The sequence below is a fragment of the Indicator indicator genome, chromosome 11 (assembly GCF_027791375.1).
Source record: "Indicator indicator isolate 239-I01 chromosome 11, UM_Iind_1.1, whole genome shotgun sequence".
Lineage (NCBI taxonomy): Eukaryota > Metazoa > Chordata > Aves > Piciformes > Indicatoridae > Indicator > Indicator indicator.
Genome location: NC_072020.1, coordinates 3,082,840 through 3,099,594, shown reverse-complemented (window position 1 = coordinate 3,099,594; position 16,755 = coordinate 3,082,840). Strand labels below are relative to the sequence as shown.

The 16,755-nt window shown below is 43.3% G+C and overlaps 1 protein-coding gene across 1 annotated transcript in view; it reads right to left on the bottom strand.

Moving 5' to 3' along the window:
- Positions 1 to 255: 255 nt before the first annotated feature.
- TBX20 (T-box transcription factor 20) overlaps positions 256 to 16,755 on the bottom strand; it is a 42,712-nt gene continuing 26,212 nt past the window's right edge. The window contains exons 7-8 of the mRNA XM_054385000.1: positions 5,456 to 5,565; positions 256 to 596 (exon numbers count right to left, since the gene is read on the bottom strand). Of these exons, the coding sequence (XP_054240975.1) occupies positions 256 to 596; positions 5,456 to 5,565 (451 nt within the window). The remainder of the gene's footprint in view (positions 597 to 5,455; positions 5,566 to 16,755) is intronic.

Sequence of the window (16,755 nt, the reverse complement as noted above, 5' to 3'; positions counted from 1 at the left end):
TGCTAGGTGGAATGCACCTTTGGACCAGAACTCCTGGGGAACGTGGGGATCCATTTCCTCCGTGAGCAGCTCCAAGCTGCAATGCTCTCTTCTTGTGATCCCTCAGCAGAAGAATCTAATGTCCCTGACGCATTTTCTCAGCTGGTTTGTTACAAGTTCAGCACCCCTGCCACAGGCCCTTCAGGGAGGTCCCTTTGTTTTACTCATCCCAAGCTTGCAGGCTGCCAGGCTCGTGTCGCTCCGGCCTTCCGTCGCTCATACAAACGGCGTCATCACTGCCGAGGAGTGGCGCAGTCCCTGGATGGCTGCATAAGGACCCTGCTGGAAATAATGGTGGTACCTGGGCATGTGGAAGGAAGGGAAAGTGGGGCCACTACCTTGCATGGAGCTGGCTATAGCAGAGGGCGTAAGAGGCATTCCCAGGCGGCTGTACGGAGGCAGGGATCCTTGGATGGGATGAGGAATGGGTGTGGCGATGGATGCAGTGCTGGTACCCAGGGCGCTCAAAGACTGGGGGTGCTGAAATCCAGGGAAAGTGGTTGAGGAGGATACCCAGGAACTGAGGGACAAGTTATCAGATGTTGTGAAGGCTGACCCTGCAAGCAAAGAGAGAAAAGAAGAGTGAAGAACTGAGGAGGGCAGGATTTATACTGATATGAAAGAAATTCTTGACAGTGAGGGTGGTGAGACACTGGAACAGGTTGCTCAGGGAGGTGGTAGATGCCCCATCCCTGGAACCGTTCCAGGTAACTTTTTTGGGGCTCTGAGTAACCTGCTCTAGTTGCAGATGTCTCTGCTCACTGTAGAGGGGTTTGATTAGGTGACCTTTAAGGTCCTTTCCAAACCAAACCAAACCATTCTACCTTTCTATAAATGACTAAGGTCCTTCAAATCAGTCATGAATTACCAAGACCATTCAATCTTTCAGTTAACATCTAGTTCTCCAGGTGTCTGTCCATGGCTATGTAGTCAGACAATGATCTCAAATACAGTAGAGTGGGGGGACACTGGAACAGGCTGTCCACCCTGGAGGTGTTCAAGGCCAGGCTGGATGGAGCATTGAGCAGCGTGGTCTATTGGAAGGTGTCCCTGCCCATGGCAGGAGGGTTGGAACTAGATGCTCTTGAAGATCCCTTCCAACCCAAACCATTCTGTGAATTCTGTGAATGTCTGACATTTGTGCTGTGACACACAGAACTGGTAAAACAGAAAAAAAAAAAAAAAAAAAAAAAAAAAAAAAAAAAAGGAGAAAAAAAAAACACAACAAACCTCTTTCACAGCAAGGTTGATTTCATGTCAAGTCACTAAAATCATGTCAGAAAAACAATCCCAAGTTCCCAAGTGTCTGTGTGTCTATATCCCAAGTGGGTTTCCTCTGTAGTTTTGGTTGTTCTTTTTTTCCCCCATCTGAAAAGCCTCAAAAATTATTCTCACACATTTTCTTCCACCTCTTTCAAACACTTTTGCCTCTGAGGAGTGCAGAATCATTTAAAACAAAAAGTAAAAAAAAAAGTTTTCTTGAAATTAGAAGTAATTAATTAACTTAATTTTGACAGTAAAATTCAAGGGGAAGCAGTGAATAATTTGTTTGCATCGTTCTATATGGCTGCTTTCAAAGGGTGACAGTGTTGCCCCTCACCTCTGCAGTTCCTTTATGCATCTGGTCATCATCAGATGTCTGCCTTCTAGATAGGAAGAGGACAATAAAATCCTATAACTAAACTTTAAAGGTTTATTCCTATGCAAACAATCATCCAGCTCATGTCCTTGCTGTGTTTTCTTTCCTGTCCAGCTTCACCCATGGAGGAAATGTTTCTTACTTCGAGAAATAAATGTGTTGGCAAGAAGATTTGACAAAATACAATTTCAAGCCAGCATTGCAAAGCCCATTCCGAGACAGCAAAGATTTTACAACTGCCTTTGGTTTCATAAATCTGAGGCTAGAAAATAGGTTCATCCAAAATGTGAAAAGAAAAAAAAACAAAACATGAAGACATCTCTCTGTCAAGGTAGACTTAGGGGAATTCTCTATACTAACCTCTTGTAGCCATGTACTCAAAACAAAACTACAAGCAAATAACAATAGAAAGGGGGGAAAAATACAATTTTAATCTTTTTTTCCTCTGAAAATTCATCAATCTCTTTCAGGATATAGTCTCAAATCAGAAAGAGAGCTACTCTCTTGATTAATTCGCCCTCAGCTTGATGAGACAAGTAAAACAGGCCAGGAACAGGACAGAGCAATTGTGGCAGTTCAGCAGTAGGAACGGTCTTGAACCAGATCCTGACTCCACCACTCAACCAAATCCTGACTGCTGGGAAGTTAAGATCCAGAGCCAAGCTGTAAGGATAACACTCAAAGAGCAGTGCAAACCCCTTTAGAAATCAGGGGATGTCTGAGCAGTTCTAGCAGGATGGAAACCTGGGTTTGATGAGAAAGTTTACTTTTGGCTGTGCTGCAGGTGGCTACCATGATCCCTGTGTGTGGATGCTGGAGCACAGGCACCCAGACATTGAGCTTTAATTGGATTTATATGCTTCATAACTGTTAATTCCTTTGGAAACAGCCTCCTTGTGACAAATACACTGCTGAAGGCTACCCACTTCCATCTTGAGATGGCTGAAATTGGCTGAGATCACAGAATCACAGAATTAAACAGGCTGGAAAAGACCTTTGAGATCATCAAGTCCAAGTTATCACCCAGAATCCTCTGGATGCAATCAGAAATAAATAGCAGTGATGGACTTTCTTTGTTTTGTACAGAACAGAGTATGTGATTTCTTCTCAGGAGGAACTCCCATAAGGGTCCTTTCTTCCTCCAGCTGCAATCATCTCTACTTGCAACTTAATACCACAAAAAGTCTCACAAACCACATTTGCCAGCACCAAGGAAATGTGCTGCAGTAATTCTGAGGCAGTCAAAAATACACAAAATCATAGAGTGGTTTGGGTTGGAAGGGATCTCCAAACATTATCTGGTCCAACCCCCCTGCAGTCAGCAGGGACAGCCTCCACTAGATCAGGTGGCTCAGACCCTGACCTTGACTATCTCCAGGGATGGGGCCTCAACTAGAGTGCATGTGTTGGGTGTCAACTCTCACATGTTGGAAGGGCACTCCTCAGTTTTGCTTGCAAGGGAGTTTTCAAATGCATCAGAAGAAATCAAGATGTCTGTGGAGTTTCACTGGGATCATTCTCTCTCTCCTCATATCCTGGAGGACTTTTATTTAAGGACACCAGACCTAAACAGAGAGTGAAGGCAGTACAAGGTACTCCTCTGCAAGAGCAGTGTTTTACCCTCTCTGCATCTCTCTGCTTGCCCATGTCCTATGCTAGCATATGGGTTCTGATTACAAAGAACATTGCTTGCCACAACTCATCATCTTCCTCACTTACTCATTTGCTATATTGCAAGCAAAAGCAGAACTCTACCCTGTATATAGAATCACAGAATTGTCCAGGCTGGAAGGGACCTCCAAAAGTCATCTAGTCTAACCTCCCTGCAGTCAGCAGGGACATCCTCCACTAGATCAGGATGCTCAGAGCCTTGTCAAGCCTGGCATTGAATATCTCCAGGTATGGGACCTCAACTACCTCTCTGAGCAACTTGCTCCAGTATTCCAGCACCCTCATAGAACTTGTTCCTAACATCCAATCTAAATCTGCTCTTCTCTAATTTCAAACCATTGCTCCTTACCCTGTCCCTGCAGGTCTTTGCAAACAGTCCCTCTGCAGCATTCCTGTAGCCCACTTCAGGTACTGGAAGGCAGCTCTAAAGTCTCCCCAAAGCCTTCTCTTCTCCAGGCTGAACACCCCCAGCTCCCTGATCCTGGCCTTGTAGCAGAGGTGCTCCAGCCACCTGATCAAAAATTTAATAAACAATTCCTTCATCCTCTGCCTCTTTCTCAGGTTTCTTTTCAGAAAAGAAAGGCTCTAAAGGCCATTTCTCATCCTGAGGCTCACCTTGTTCTCATTGTCCCTCCCAAGGGAGGGCATCAAACCCTCCCAAGGGAGGGAGAAATTAATTCTTGGAGAGAAGGTTTCTTGCTCTGAGCACTGCTGGCAAGGGAAAAATGTAACATCCTCTCTAACATCATCTGGCTAGGAACATAGCTGATGTGAAGCAATGTGGGAAAGGACAGCATCATACCAGCTGAGGAGTTGCTCCAGGAACACCACAACCTGGAGTGTCAAGTGGAGGGGGAAAGGCTCTTTTTGGTGGTGCACAATGATAAGACAAGAAACAACAGTTTCAAGCTTGAACAGAGAAGATTTCACCTCACCATGAGGAGAAACTTCTTTCCAGTGAGGGTGACAGAGCCCTGGAGCAGGCTGCCCAGGGGGGTTGTGGAGTCTCCTTCTCTGGAGACTTTCCAAACCCACCTGGATGCATTCCTGCATGGACTCCCCTAAGTGATCCTGCTCTGGCAAGGGGGTTGGACCTGATGATCTCCAGAGGTCCCTTCCAAGCTCTAATGTACTGTGAGACTGTGAACCTAAGGAACTGCTCTTAGAACAGCTGGGTAGGAACAAACCCACCCTAATCACATCTTGTTGAAGAGCAACTAACTTGTGGTTAAAAATAAGTGTGTTTTCCCTGCACAAGCCCAAAGAGCTTAGGACCAGAAATAATGCTCTTATCTTAGCCACACTGTATGGAGTTAGAGGACAAGACAAGGGCACTGCCAGTGGGGAGGCAGACAGAACTGCTTTACCTCAAGTGGCTGTTGCCTATCAGGCAGGTCACAAAGTCAATATGCAAAGCATAATGCAAGGCGAGTTGATGCTGTTCAGCCATTCCACAGGATGGGAATGAGATCTGTTTCCAGTGGAAAATTATGACAGACGCAGTTTGCCTGGAGAGTGTCCCCACAAAGAACAACTCTGCCTTGCTACCTTCCTCTGCCACTGCCAAAATACACACAGCTTTTGATAAAACATTTGAGCCCAATTGCCTCAGTAGGAAGAGAACCTTTTAGAGACCAAGAGATAACAATTAAACATCCATTTTCCAGAGAGCCATGGACTTTTCTTCCTGCAGAGGCAAAGCAGGTTAACCACAGGCTGGTTAAAGATGCTCAGACATTTGTGTGGTGCTCTACAAATGGTGGTGAGCTCTGGCGAGGAAGACTTGCCAAGGGGTAGGGAGCCTTGGCTTGTTCTCAGTTCCATGGTGATGAAGTTGCCTGGGTTTCAGCCATCCTTAAGAGAAAGATGAGACAGTTCTTTTCTGATGGCAAGGGCTGTATAGGCATCTCTAGAGCTGTCTCCTGAACTAGCTCCCCAGGAGTACATCAGATGTCCAGATCCATAAGCTAAAAAAATATTCTTCCTCATTAGAGAGCTTTGTGTCACAGAGATATATCAGAGAAAAGCTCCAGAGTACCACACTACTGACTGTGGTCCTCCTTTTCTCAAGCATAGTTAGGTCACCACATGAGCGTGTTTTCCTACCTCTGCTTTGTGTTCCCTGGCTCTCATCTCCAAGATCATCTTCTCCTCCATAGGTTCGAATGGGGGATCTGGCATAGGAATGCTTTTGGATAAGGCTCTCCACACTTTCTCTGTGAAAGGAAACAAGCTACCGTGTCAATAACATCCGAAGCAGCCTCCTAATTCATTGGGTTAAATGCAATGAGCACACTGCCTTTGCCCTGTCCAGGTCACTGGGACAGAGAAGTCCCTGTTCTTTCTAACACAGACCCTCCAGCATGGGTTACAAAAGGGTTACCTCCTGGCATGTCCCTGGAAATGCTGGGCTTGGCCTGCTGGGGATTTCACATTGCTGATCACCTCTTACCTGTGTGGTGCTGCTTCTTCAGCAAAGTGAGCTTCCTACTGCATTTCCTGGACATGGCCTCAGACAGTGAATAGAAGCCCAGCACTCTCTGAAAACACAACCTCTGGGGTTATTTGTGTTGAGTGCTCAGCCTAAGTTCAGAGACACCTGTGGGCCAGCTCCTTCCAAACAAAATTTCACACCACACATGACCACCTCAGCAGGTGTTCTCCCATTGTTCTGAAAGAGGGGCAAAAGATAGATATGTCCAGAGGCAGCTCAGCTCTAATCTTGCTCTTTCAGCATCAGAGTCAGGGCCAGTACATGGCAGGAAGTCTGCAGATGCTATTGATCTGGTGCCACATCTATTCTGGGAGGTTAAACTTGTCTGCCAGGCCCCTGCCTCCCTGGGGACACGAAGCACTGAAGTCACCCAAACCATTTTTAAATAGAAGGAAAGCATATCTGCACGATAAGCCATAGCAGTTTGCAAGGAAATCCAACCTTACACCTTCCCAGCACACTTCCATGTAAGTGGGTGGCATTACACCAAAGATGAACACGACCTCGGCACGCTTCCAAAATGGCTTTGACCTTCTGTTCCTCTTTAAGGAATCTAGGTAGTGATAGCTGTTTAAAGTCTGATGACACCAAGCTGTGTGGTGCAGCAGACAGGCTGGAGGGAAGGAAAGGATGCCAGCCAGAGGGACCTGGACAGGCTGGAGAGGTGAGCACAAGCCAACCTCTGAGGTTCAACAAGACCAAGTGCAGGGTCCTGCAGCTGGGTCGAGGCAATCCCAAGCACAAATCCAGGCTGGGCAGGGACTGGCTGGAAAGCAGCCCTGAGGAGAGGGACTCAGGGGATCCCAGTGGACAAGAAGCCCAACATGAGCCAACAGTGAGCACTTGCAGCCCAGAAAGCCAACCAGAGCCTGGGCTGCATCAGGAGAAGTGTGGCCAGCAGGTCAAGGGAGACCCCACCTGGAGTACTGCATCCAGTTCTGGAGCCTCTATTACAAGAGGGATCTGGACATGCTGGAAGGTGTCCAGAGAAGGGCCACCAGGATGAGCAGAGGGCTGGAGCACCTCTCCTATGAGGACAGACTGAGAGAGTTGGGGTTGTTCAGTCTGGAGAAGAGAAGGCTCCCAGGAGACCTTCTTGTGGCCTTCCAGGATCTGAAGGGGGCTACAAGAAAGCTGGGGAGGGACTTTTTAGGGTGTCAGGTAGTGATAGGACTGGTGGGAATGGAACAAAGCTGGAACTGGAGAGATTCAGACTGGATGTAAGGAAGAAGTTCTTCCCCATGAGAGTGGTGAGATCCTGGAATGGGTTGTCCAGGGAGGTGGTTGAGGCTCCATCCCTGGAGGTGTTTGCAGCCAGGCTGGATGAGGCTCTGGCCAGGCTGATGTAGTGTGAGGTGTCCCTGCCCATGGCAGGGGGGTTGGAACTGGATGATCCTTGAGGTCCCTTCCAACCCTGACTGATTCTATGATTCTATAAATCTGCTGCTCAGTGAAGGCAATGTCTGAATTCACCATTTGGCCACTCATACCCTTCACTTGGAGAGCATGGCTGTTGTGGAAACTCCCAAGGAAAACCATTTTCCAGGCTAAATGACAGTGGCACAGTGTTTTCCTTTTCCTACAACAACTGCATTACGGTGGTTTTGTCCTTGCTCTATCACTGCCTTCATTACTTATGCTAGAGTCTCCTCAGGAAAAAAAAAATAAATAAAAAAGTAAATAAAAAGGGGATCTTATCAAAGTGATTTACTTGTGTCAGGATTGGAAGTGGACTGAAAGCAATGGCAGTTCCTACGCAGAGGATGAGCTAATTGGATTACTGCCTTTTAAGTGATTGAAAAGCGTAGGCATATCAGGGCTATCTCAAAGAAGATGTTACAAAGGAAAAGACAGATGGCATTGTTTACATTATGGGCTGAATGCTTCTCCAAACTTCTTTTTTTTTTCTCTCCCTCTTGAAGCAGAATGTGAAGTGCAGAGAGTTTTACTTAACCAAGACTATTTCAGATGACTGCAGAATAACAGAGCAATGGATTAGACCATAGTTTTCCAAGTGATTTAGGTACCAGGCTCTAAACAGATTCATAAGTACAAAATTATCAGTCTTTAAAGGTCTGAAAAAACAAGATTCAGGTTTTTTGAAGCAGAATATGAAATGGAGAGAGTTTAACTTAACCAAGACTATTTCAGATGACTGCAGAATAACAGAGCAATGGATTAGACCATAGTCGTCCAAGTGATTTAGGTAGCAGTCTCTAAACAAATTCATAACTAAAGAATTATTAATCTTTAAAGGCCTGAAAAAACAAGATTCAGATTTTTTGAAGCAGAATTTGAAATGGAGAGAGTTTAACTTAACCAAGACTATTTCAGATGACTACTGAATAAGAGTAATGGATTAGACCATAGTTGTCTAAGTGATTTCAGCACCAGTCTCTAAACAAATTCATAACTAAAGAATTATTAATCTTTAAAGGCCTGAAAAAACAAGATTCAGGTTTTCTGAAGCAGAATGTGAAATGGAGAGAGTTTTACTTAACCAAGACTATTTCAGATGACTACTGAATAAGAGTAATGGATTAGACCACAGTTGTCCAAGTGATTTCAGCACCAGTCTCTAAACCAATTCATAACTAAAGAATTATTAATCTTTAAAGGCCTGAAAAAACAAGATTCAGGTTTTCTGAAGCAGAATGTGAAATGGAGAGAGTTTAACTTAACCAAGAAGACTATTTCAGATGACTACAGGAAAACAGAGTAATGAATTAGAGCAGTACTGTCCAAGTGATTTAGGCACCAGTCTCTAAACAAATTCATAACTAAAGAATTATTAACCTTTACAGGTCTGAAAATCTGGTTCAGGTGATTGTCTGTATTGTCTCTATTGCCTTTATTTCCAGTCAAGGTCTGCTTATCACAACAGGCATTGCAGCATGTCATAATATCCTGATGCAACAGAAACAATACAGGCTCCAGTTCTAGTGCAGTGGGGCCAAATTCATCTCTACAGCCCTGGAGCCAATGGAGGTTTGGGGATCAACCTCCCCCCCCCAATAAATTTACATCTGATTACCTTCAGGGATTTAAAGCTAAATCAAATGCCCACAATGATTGCAGACTAAATTCTTTCCAGATGGGTCTGCATGCTAGACAGGACTCTATTACTGGGATATGGTTGTCATCTTTTAAAAGGAAAAAAGGAAAGATGACTTCTTAGTGACCTCTCAATCTGCAAAGCTGGAAAGCAGGGAGCTATGTGGTAGGTTTATTTAGTTGTATTTAATCGTTGTAACGTTGCAGGTAGCGAGCTAAAGGTTTTAGAAGATTAATCTCATTCGTTGGCACGAGAAGCAAAGGATTTTATGGCAGAGGGAATGGTCTGACAAGGAAACTTGGATCTGGGAAAGCAATTAATGTCACAATAGCAGTTCCTTTAGTGCAGCTGTGTAAGATTATTTTGCCTCGCCTTGGTGGTGGTTTCTGCTATAATCACTGCACACAGACTGATTCCTCATTTTAGCATTGGAGGCTCTGCTTCACATCAAGAGTGCAAAGCATGGAGATTCACACTAGAATTTAGGCACCTGGCCCACCCAGCCTTCAGGTGGACACTCTTCTTTCCACGTGCAACACATAAAAACCTCCAAACAGACCTCCAAAATGCAAAATCTGAGGGTGGAGCCAGCTAAGCCTGCAAAAGAAAACAAGGAATGGTGCAAGTTCTCTACTCAGTTATCCACCAAGTAATGTTTCTTCACACCTAGAAAAACAAAAACTGAAGTCTGCACTTAGGTCACCCCCATCCTGGACAAGTGATGAGGGAGTTAAGGGATAATCTTTTCTTTCTCTGCACCATGCCCAGATATTTCATGCTCAGAGAACACTACCCAGAGATCAAGTCTTCTTGGGGAGGAAAGGGATTGCAAATCCTCATCTATGGAAGTGTGAAATTTCCCACAGAGGTTGGAAAGAGGAGGTCAGCCTCCTTTGCCCATTAAAGACAGAGATGCTTTAAGACTTTCTCTGAAGTCCTTGTGTAGGAGGAAGCAAAACTTATAAACCAAGATTTAAGTGCTTGTGAAATCTAGTTTCAGATGCAGGAATAAAGCTGATTATCTGGAACACAGGTCCCAGGCATGCTGGAACATGTCCAGAGAAGGGCCACAGGGATGATCAGAGGGTTGGAGCTCCTCTCCTATGAGGACAGACTGAAAGAGTTGGGGCTCTTCAGTCTGGAGAAGAGAAAGCTCTGAGGAGACCTTATTATGGCCTTCCAGTATCTGAAGGGGGCTACAAGGAAGCTGGGGAGGGACCTTTTAGGGTGTCAGGGAGTGATAGTGCTGGGGGGAATGGAACAAAATTAGAAATGGGTACCTCAGGTTGCTCAGAGCCACGTCCAGCCTGCCCATCAAAACCTCCAGGGATGAGGCTTCCACCACCTGTGCCAGTGTCTCACCACCCTCCTGGGGAAGAATTTCTTCCGAACATCCAATTTGAATCTACCTATTTCTAGTTTTGGTCCATTCCCCACCAAAACCTCCAGGGATGAGGCTTCCACCACCTGTTCCAGTGTCTCACCAGCCTCCTGGGGAAAAATTTCTTCCTAACATCCAACCTGAATCTACCTGCTTCTAGTTTTGCTCCATTACCCCCAGTCCTATCACTCCCTGACACCCTCCCCAGCTTTTTTGTAGACTGCTCTTCGACTCAGACACCTTGTAAATGCAATAGACAAAAATCTAAGCTTCTATTGTCTGGCACAGCCACAGAGAGGATTCTGAGGAAGGGCAAATGTGAGGAGAGGTAGCAGGGAAAAGGAGCTCAAGGCTGATCCCAATGCTCTGCCTTCTGAGGGAAGCACACCTCGAGTCCAGCCCTGTCGATAAACCCCGGCTGAACCAAACACCTTGTGCAAGAAACAAAGCAGTGAGCTGTGTCCCAGGAATCCAAGGAAGGGAAGGCTTGGGAGAGATTATCAATTAACAAGCTTTTAGTGTGCTCAGGGAACATCTTGGTGTTTGCAGGCTTTAACCTCATTACTGAACATTTTTCTCATCCCTGCCATCAGCTGATTCCAAAACTAAACTTCCATGCTAGGGATGCTTTATGTCTTGCAGCTGCAAGCTGAGTCTTTGGCCTTGCTTAGTCAACAGTGCCCTGTATGTGCAGAGTAATCCGAGAGGACCAAAAGCAGGTAGGAAAATCCTGATGTAGCTGACAAATGGTTCTCTAGTGCTTTGCAAGCTAAACCCAAGACCTTGCCATGGATACGAACTGGAAGATGGCAGAAAACAAAGCTGGCTTGGGAAGCAGCTGAGGAGCAAGGTCCTGCCCTTCCTTTTGCTGCCATCCCAGATTACAGAAATTCTCTCAAGGCATAATAAAGTCCCAGATTACCCTGAGCAAGATCTTTACTCCAGATGAAAGAACAGTGCTGCTTTGTAGGTGGAAGCAGGCATCTCTTTGATGCTCCTTTGTATAATTTTTTTTCCCTGCTCTTTTTGCTGTTACACTTTTTCAGCTGTGCATTCCCAACAGCCTGGTGATCACCCTGACACTGGGTCTAAAGCTCATGGCCACAAGCCCTGTTGATATGGAAGAGGGCTCACCTCGCCCCAGTGCCTTGTCAACACCGATGTTGCTGTGTGCCTTCATGCCCCTGAAGCTGTGGATTTTCCTGAATTTGACAGAGAGCACATCCAGAGGATGGAAACAGGAAGCCTACCTTCTCCTTTTGGGATGAAGAAGCTTGAGGCAATAGATATGTGTTTGGCAGAAGGTGTTAGAGAAGCTAATCCAGAACTAGCTTGCTGGAGCCAGGCTTGGTTAGTACCCATCTTAGCTCTAAACCCTGGCTCCAAAGAGGATGGAGTTGATGTAATAGGGCTCATTCCACTGGGAGCCAGCTTTAGCCTCCTTTGAAGCTAACGTGCAAAAGCTAGACTGGGGTGATAAATGAGCTCAGAAGTTTCTTTCTCAGGAATTACTACAAAAAAAAAAAACACCAAAATTCAGAGCAGAGCTCAGCAGCCTGTTAGTGTTCTCTGGTTTTTACTTTTCCTTTCCAAGAGCTAGGCAAAGGATATCCTCCCAAATCTGCTCCCTACTCCTGGTGCCATGGGGTTTGATTTCTTCATTTGGTTTTTGTCTTTTTCCTTTAACAAGAAAAAGCCAATGCTAATAAAAAAAAAGTTAACAGAAAGAAAAGAATAAAGTAAAACCAAAAAATACTGGCAGCCATGTTTTGCTTGGCCTTTCAGTTCAACACAAAGAAAATACAGAACAGGATATAAAGAGTATGAATTATCAGTTTGCAGCCTGAATGACTTCTTTAGTTCTGCATTTCAAAGGTTTCCTTTTCTTCTTTTTTTCTTTTTTCTTTTTTTTTTTTTTGGTAGCTGCCAGTTAGTATGTTTGGAAGAAAGCCCAGATAACAGAAGACATCAGAAGTGAGGTGAGGTGAAGACAGATGGAATAAATGGGCTGAGAAGGCACAAAAATAAACTTGTCGGAAGTTGCACTGTAGTAGAACTTTTTCTTTTCTGTTTTGTTTTTTTTTAAGGGAAAAGATGACTAATTTATCCAAGACAACTGCTAAAAACAAGTAAAATAAAAACCCACACAAAAACAGAAAATGAAAAATTAAAAAAAAAACCAGCCTAGACAAAACCCAAACAAAACCAAACCAAAAATAACAGAAAACAGAAAAAAAAAAAGAAAAGAACAGGATAAAAACAGAAATATAAAATAACAGAAAATAAAAATAAAAAAAAAAAACTAGAAAAAAACCCAACAAAACCAAAAATAACAGAAAATAAAAAAAAAAAAAAAACAGAAACTAACAGGATAAATACAGAAATATAAAATAACAGAAAATTAAAACATTTAAAAAACAACCTAGAAAAGAAAAACAAACCAAAAATAACAGAAACCAGAAAATAAAAACCCAGAAAAGAATAGGATAAAAACAGAAATATAAAATAATAGAAAATTAAAACATTTAAAAAACAACCTAGAAAAAAAACAAGCAAAACCAAACAAAAAATCACAGAAAATAGAAAATAAAAAAACCAGAAAAGAACAAGACAAAAGCAGAAATATAAAATATCAGAAAATCTAAAAAATTTAAAAACATTCTAGAAAAAAAAAACAAACAAAACCAAACAAAAAATAACAGACAATAAAAAAACAGAAATGAACTGGATAAATACAGAAATATAAAATAACAGAAAATAAAAAATATTAAAAAAAACCGAACCTAGAAAAAAAACCAAACAAAACCAAAAAAAAATTACAGAAAACAGAAAAGAAAAAAACCAGAAAAATAACAGAATAAGAACAGAAATATAAAATAACAGAAAATAAAACAAAACAAAAACAACCTAGGAAAAAAACAAACAAAACCAGACAAAAATAACAGAGAATAAAAAAAAACAAACAAACAAACAAAAAGAACAGGATGAAAACAGAAATACAAAATAACAGAAAATAAAAAATAAAAATAAAAAACCCCACAAAAAACCCTAGAAAAAATTAGGGGAAAACCCAAGCCAAACCAAACCAAAAATAACAGAAAATAGAAAGAACAAAAACCAGAAAAGAACAGGATAAAACCAGAAATATAAAATAACAGAAAATAAAAGGTAAAATAAAATAAAACAACAACAGCAAAAAAAAAAAAAAACAGCCCAGAAAAAAACCAAGCAAAACCAAACCAAAAAAATCCCACCCCAGGACAGAAACAGCAGCAGCACAGCAGGAGGAACATAAACATTTGCAGAACAGCAGCTAAAAGTGAGCAATAAACTGTCAGAGCCACTGCTCAGGTATCCCTCAGCCTTCTTGTTCCCTGGGGTTTAGTTGCTGGTTTGCACATGCTCCAACACACAGAAGTGTTTTTGTGCTGGGTGTAGTTCTCTTAAATATTGCAGGCTGACCATAGGAACCTAATTCAGCCCTGACACAGTATGGACCAAATCCTCAACCACAACAAAATAGCTCCAGGTCCACTGTTTACATGAAAACTAAACCCATTATCCAAGAAAGAACCAGGGCTGTTCAGGCTACATTGTCTCAGGTGAGCTGAAATTTAAATTGGCCTGAAAAAATAATATAAAGTCATCAAAACACTTTCACACAGTCAAAATCATGGGACAAGTGTTGGATGGATGCAATACCCCAGGAAAAAACAGATTTTAAGAAGGGAAATGAGAGCTAACTTTTGGAGAGAAAAAAAAAAAAAAATCTAGATTTTGGTGATTGCAGGAGAAAGAACAAGAGTATCTCCAAGGTGGCTACTGATAGCAGTTCTTGAAGAGAGGGCATCATGCAGAACTAGATAAAGTCATCAAACCATAGCATTGTTTCAGTTGGAAAAGACCTCTAAGCTCACAGAATCCAACCACTGACCTCACACCACCATGGCCATTAAACCACGTCCCTAAGTGCCATGTCTACATGTCTAAGTCCTACGTAACCATGGACATGGGAGCACATCATGGAGAGTATGTTTCTGGTGATGGGAGAAGGGCTTCCTAGAGTCACATAGATTCTTCTAGATCAGCAGTGAAGGAGTGGAATGGGAAGGAGGGAAGCTCTGAGTGTTGAGTAAGGCAGGGATGGAAGGCATCATTAAGCACCACATGGTCACACCACAAGGACAATGCAACACATCCAGCCATTAGCATCCATTTCACCACAGCCTTGCACACAGGTACAATGTGTTTCCACATCTCAGACACAAAGCTCCTCAGGGGAAAATTCAGCTTCCAATCACCATGTAAATCCAGCTGGCATGATGGCTTTTCTACTCTTCCAACTCTTCCCTTTTCTGCCAAAAAATAACTCAGGTGTGCCACCATACTCTGTTGCTTCCTACAGTGTGTATCTACCTCCCAGAAGAGGATTGCTGAGCTTGTGCAGATGGTTATAGGCACTCAGCTCTCCTAAGGGGTTACTAGTCCACACACTGAACTTCCCTGTGACATACTGGATCAAAAAGGGCAACACCATTCAGATCAGGACTATGATCTGTCAGTTCTTGTTTGATCATTATTTTACAGCTCAGTATTTCTGTTGATTAACATTCTTGAAGCAATCACCTCCTTCCCTGCATTATTTGCATGATCTTTAATTGCAATTGCTTTGTTTACCTAATTTTGTTCTCTCTCTCTGAAAGGCCTAGTCTTCATAGCAACCTAAAAGATAAACTTAAGCTGAAAATTAAAACTAACTAAATAAATAGTCATTTAGGTTCTGGTTTTGCATCTTTGATGGATTTGGCAGTTTTTTTTTCTTAAGGAGAAGCATAAAGATATTCCCTGAAAGCCTCTCTCCAGAGTGAATTGCTCATTATTAAATCTACATCAGTCTTTCACAAAGCTTACTGTTAAAACAGGTGTTGCTCATCTGGCATCCCATAGTTAAGGCCAAGTGCCAGGTCCTCCACTTGGGTCATAACAACCCTAAGCAATGCTCCAGGCTTGGGGCAGTGTGGCTGGAAAGTTCCTGGGGGTGCTAATGGCCAAGCAGCTGAACAGGAGCCAGCAGTGTGCCCAGGTGGCCAAGAAAGCCAAAGGTATCCTGGCTGGGATTAGAGATGCTGTGTCCAGCAGGAGCAGGGAGGGGATTGTCCCCTGGGACTCAGCTCTGGGGAGGCCACACCTGGAGTACTCTGTCCAGTTTTGGGCACCTCAATCCAAGAGAGATGTGAAGGAGCTGGAGCCAGGGCAGAGGAGGGCAAGGAAGCTGGGAAGGGCCTGGAGAATAAATCTGATGAAGAGCAACTGAAGGAGCTGGGGATGGTTAGTTTGGAAAAGAGGAGGCTGAGAGGAGACCTCATTGCTGTCTACAACTACCTGAAAGGAGATTGTAGAGAGGCTGCTGCTGGTCTCTTCTCCCAGGTAATTAGTGATAGAACAAGAGGGAATGGCCTCAAGCTGCTGGGTAGGTTTAGACTGGACAGTCGGAAACATTTTTTCATGTCAAGAGCGGTCAGGCATTGGAAGGAGCTGCCCAGGGAGGTGGTGGAGTCCCCAAGCCTGGATGTGTTTGAAGGTGGTTTGAATGTGGTGCTTGGGGCTCTGGTTTTGGGGTGAGCTTTGTAGAGTAGCGTTCTGGGTTGGACTTGATGATGCTGAGGGTCTGTTCCAACCTGAATGTTTCTGTGATTCTATGATAGTCAACACCAGAATATGTCAAGCTCCACACTCTGCCAGTTGCTGCTAAGTGTTCAGTTTTCAATCACAACCACTGCAGGAGCCTTTTTTTCTTTTTTTTTATAACACAGGCAATGTAAATGCCAGGGGAAAAGAGATGACAAATGAATCAGCAACTTCTCATGGCAGCCCCAGATAAGGTCTGCCCTGTTGCCATAAAGAGACTGCCACAAGCAATGTATGGAAAGAGTTGATTGTGGAAGGAACCTCACATCCTACTGAAAATTCAACATATCTTAAACTCACCAAAGGTTTTTTTTCTTTTCAATGGCTAAAAGCTTTGCATAGAGGGATATGAGTACAAGAAAAGGGTTGGAAGCTGCTTAGCCAGGAACAAAAGAAAATGAAGGCACTTGAATAGCTTTTCTGCTGCCCACCTCCTCTGCCACTCCTACCTTTGCATATATTAAGTCTAACCCATATAATGCAAAGAGATTTAATTCCTAAAGGCATTTGCAGCTCACATTTCCTGCCCAGGAGTCGTAAATCTAGCACGGGAAGCCCAAAATCGTTCAAGTCATGGATTTATAAAATCATATTCAATTAGGTTAAAAAAGTGCAATTTCTGTCATCATGTCATAAAAAGATGTGTTTTTCTCTCAGATCTACTGTACAGAAAAGCCCCCTGTATTGTTACAGATAGAGGCTGTTTTCAATCAGTTACAAGGAGCAATCCAATTACTGGATGGTTTAGTGCAGTAACTGACTCCAGACTAATGTAATTTCTTCAGGTC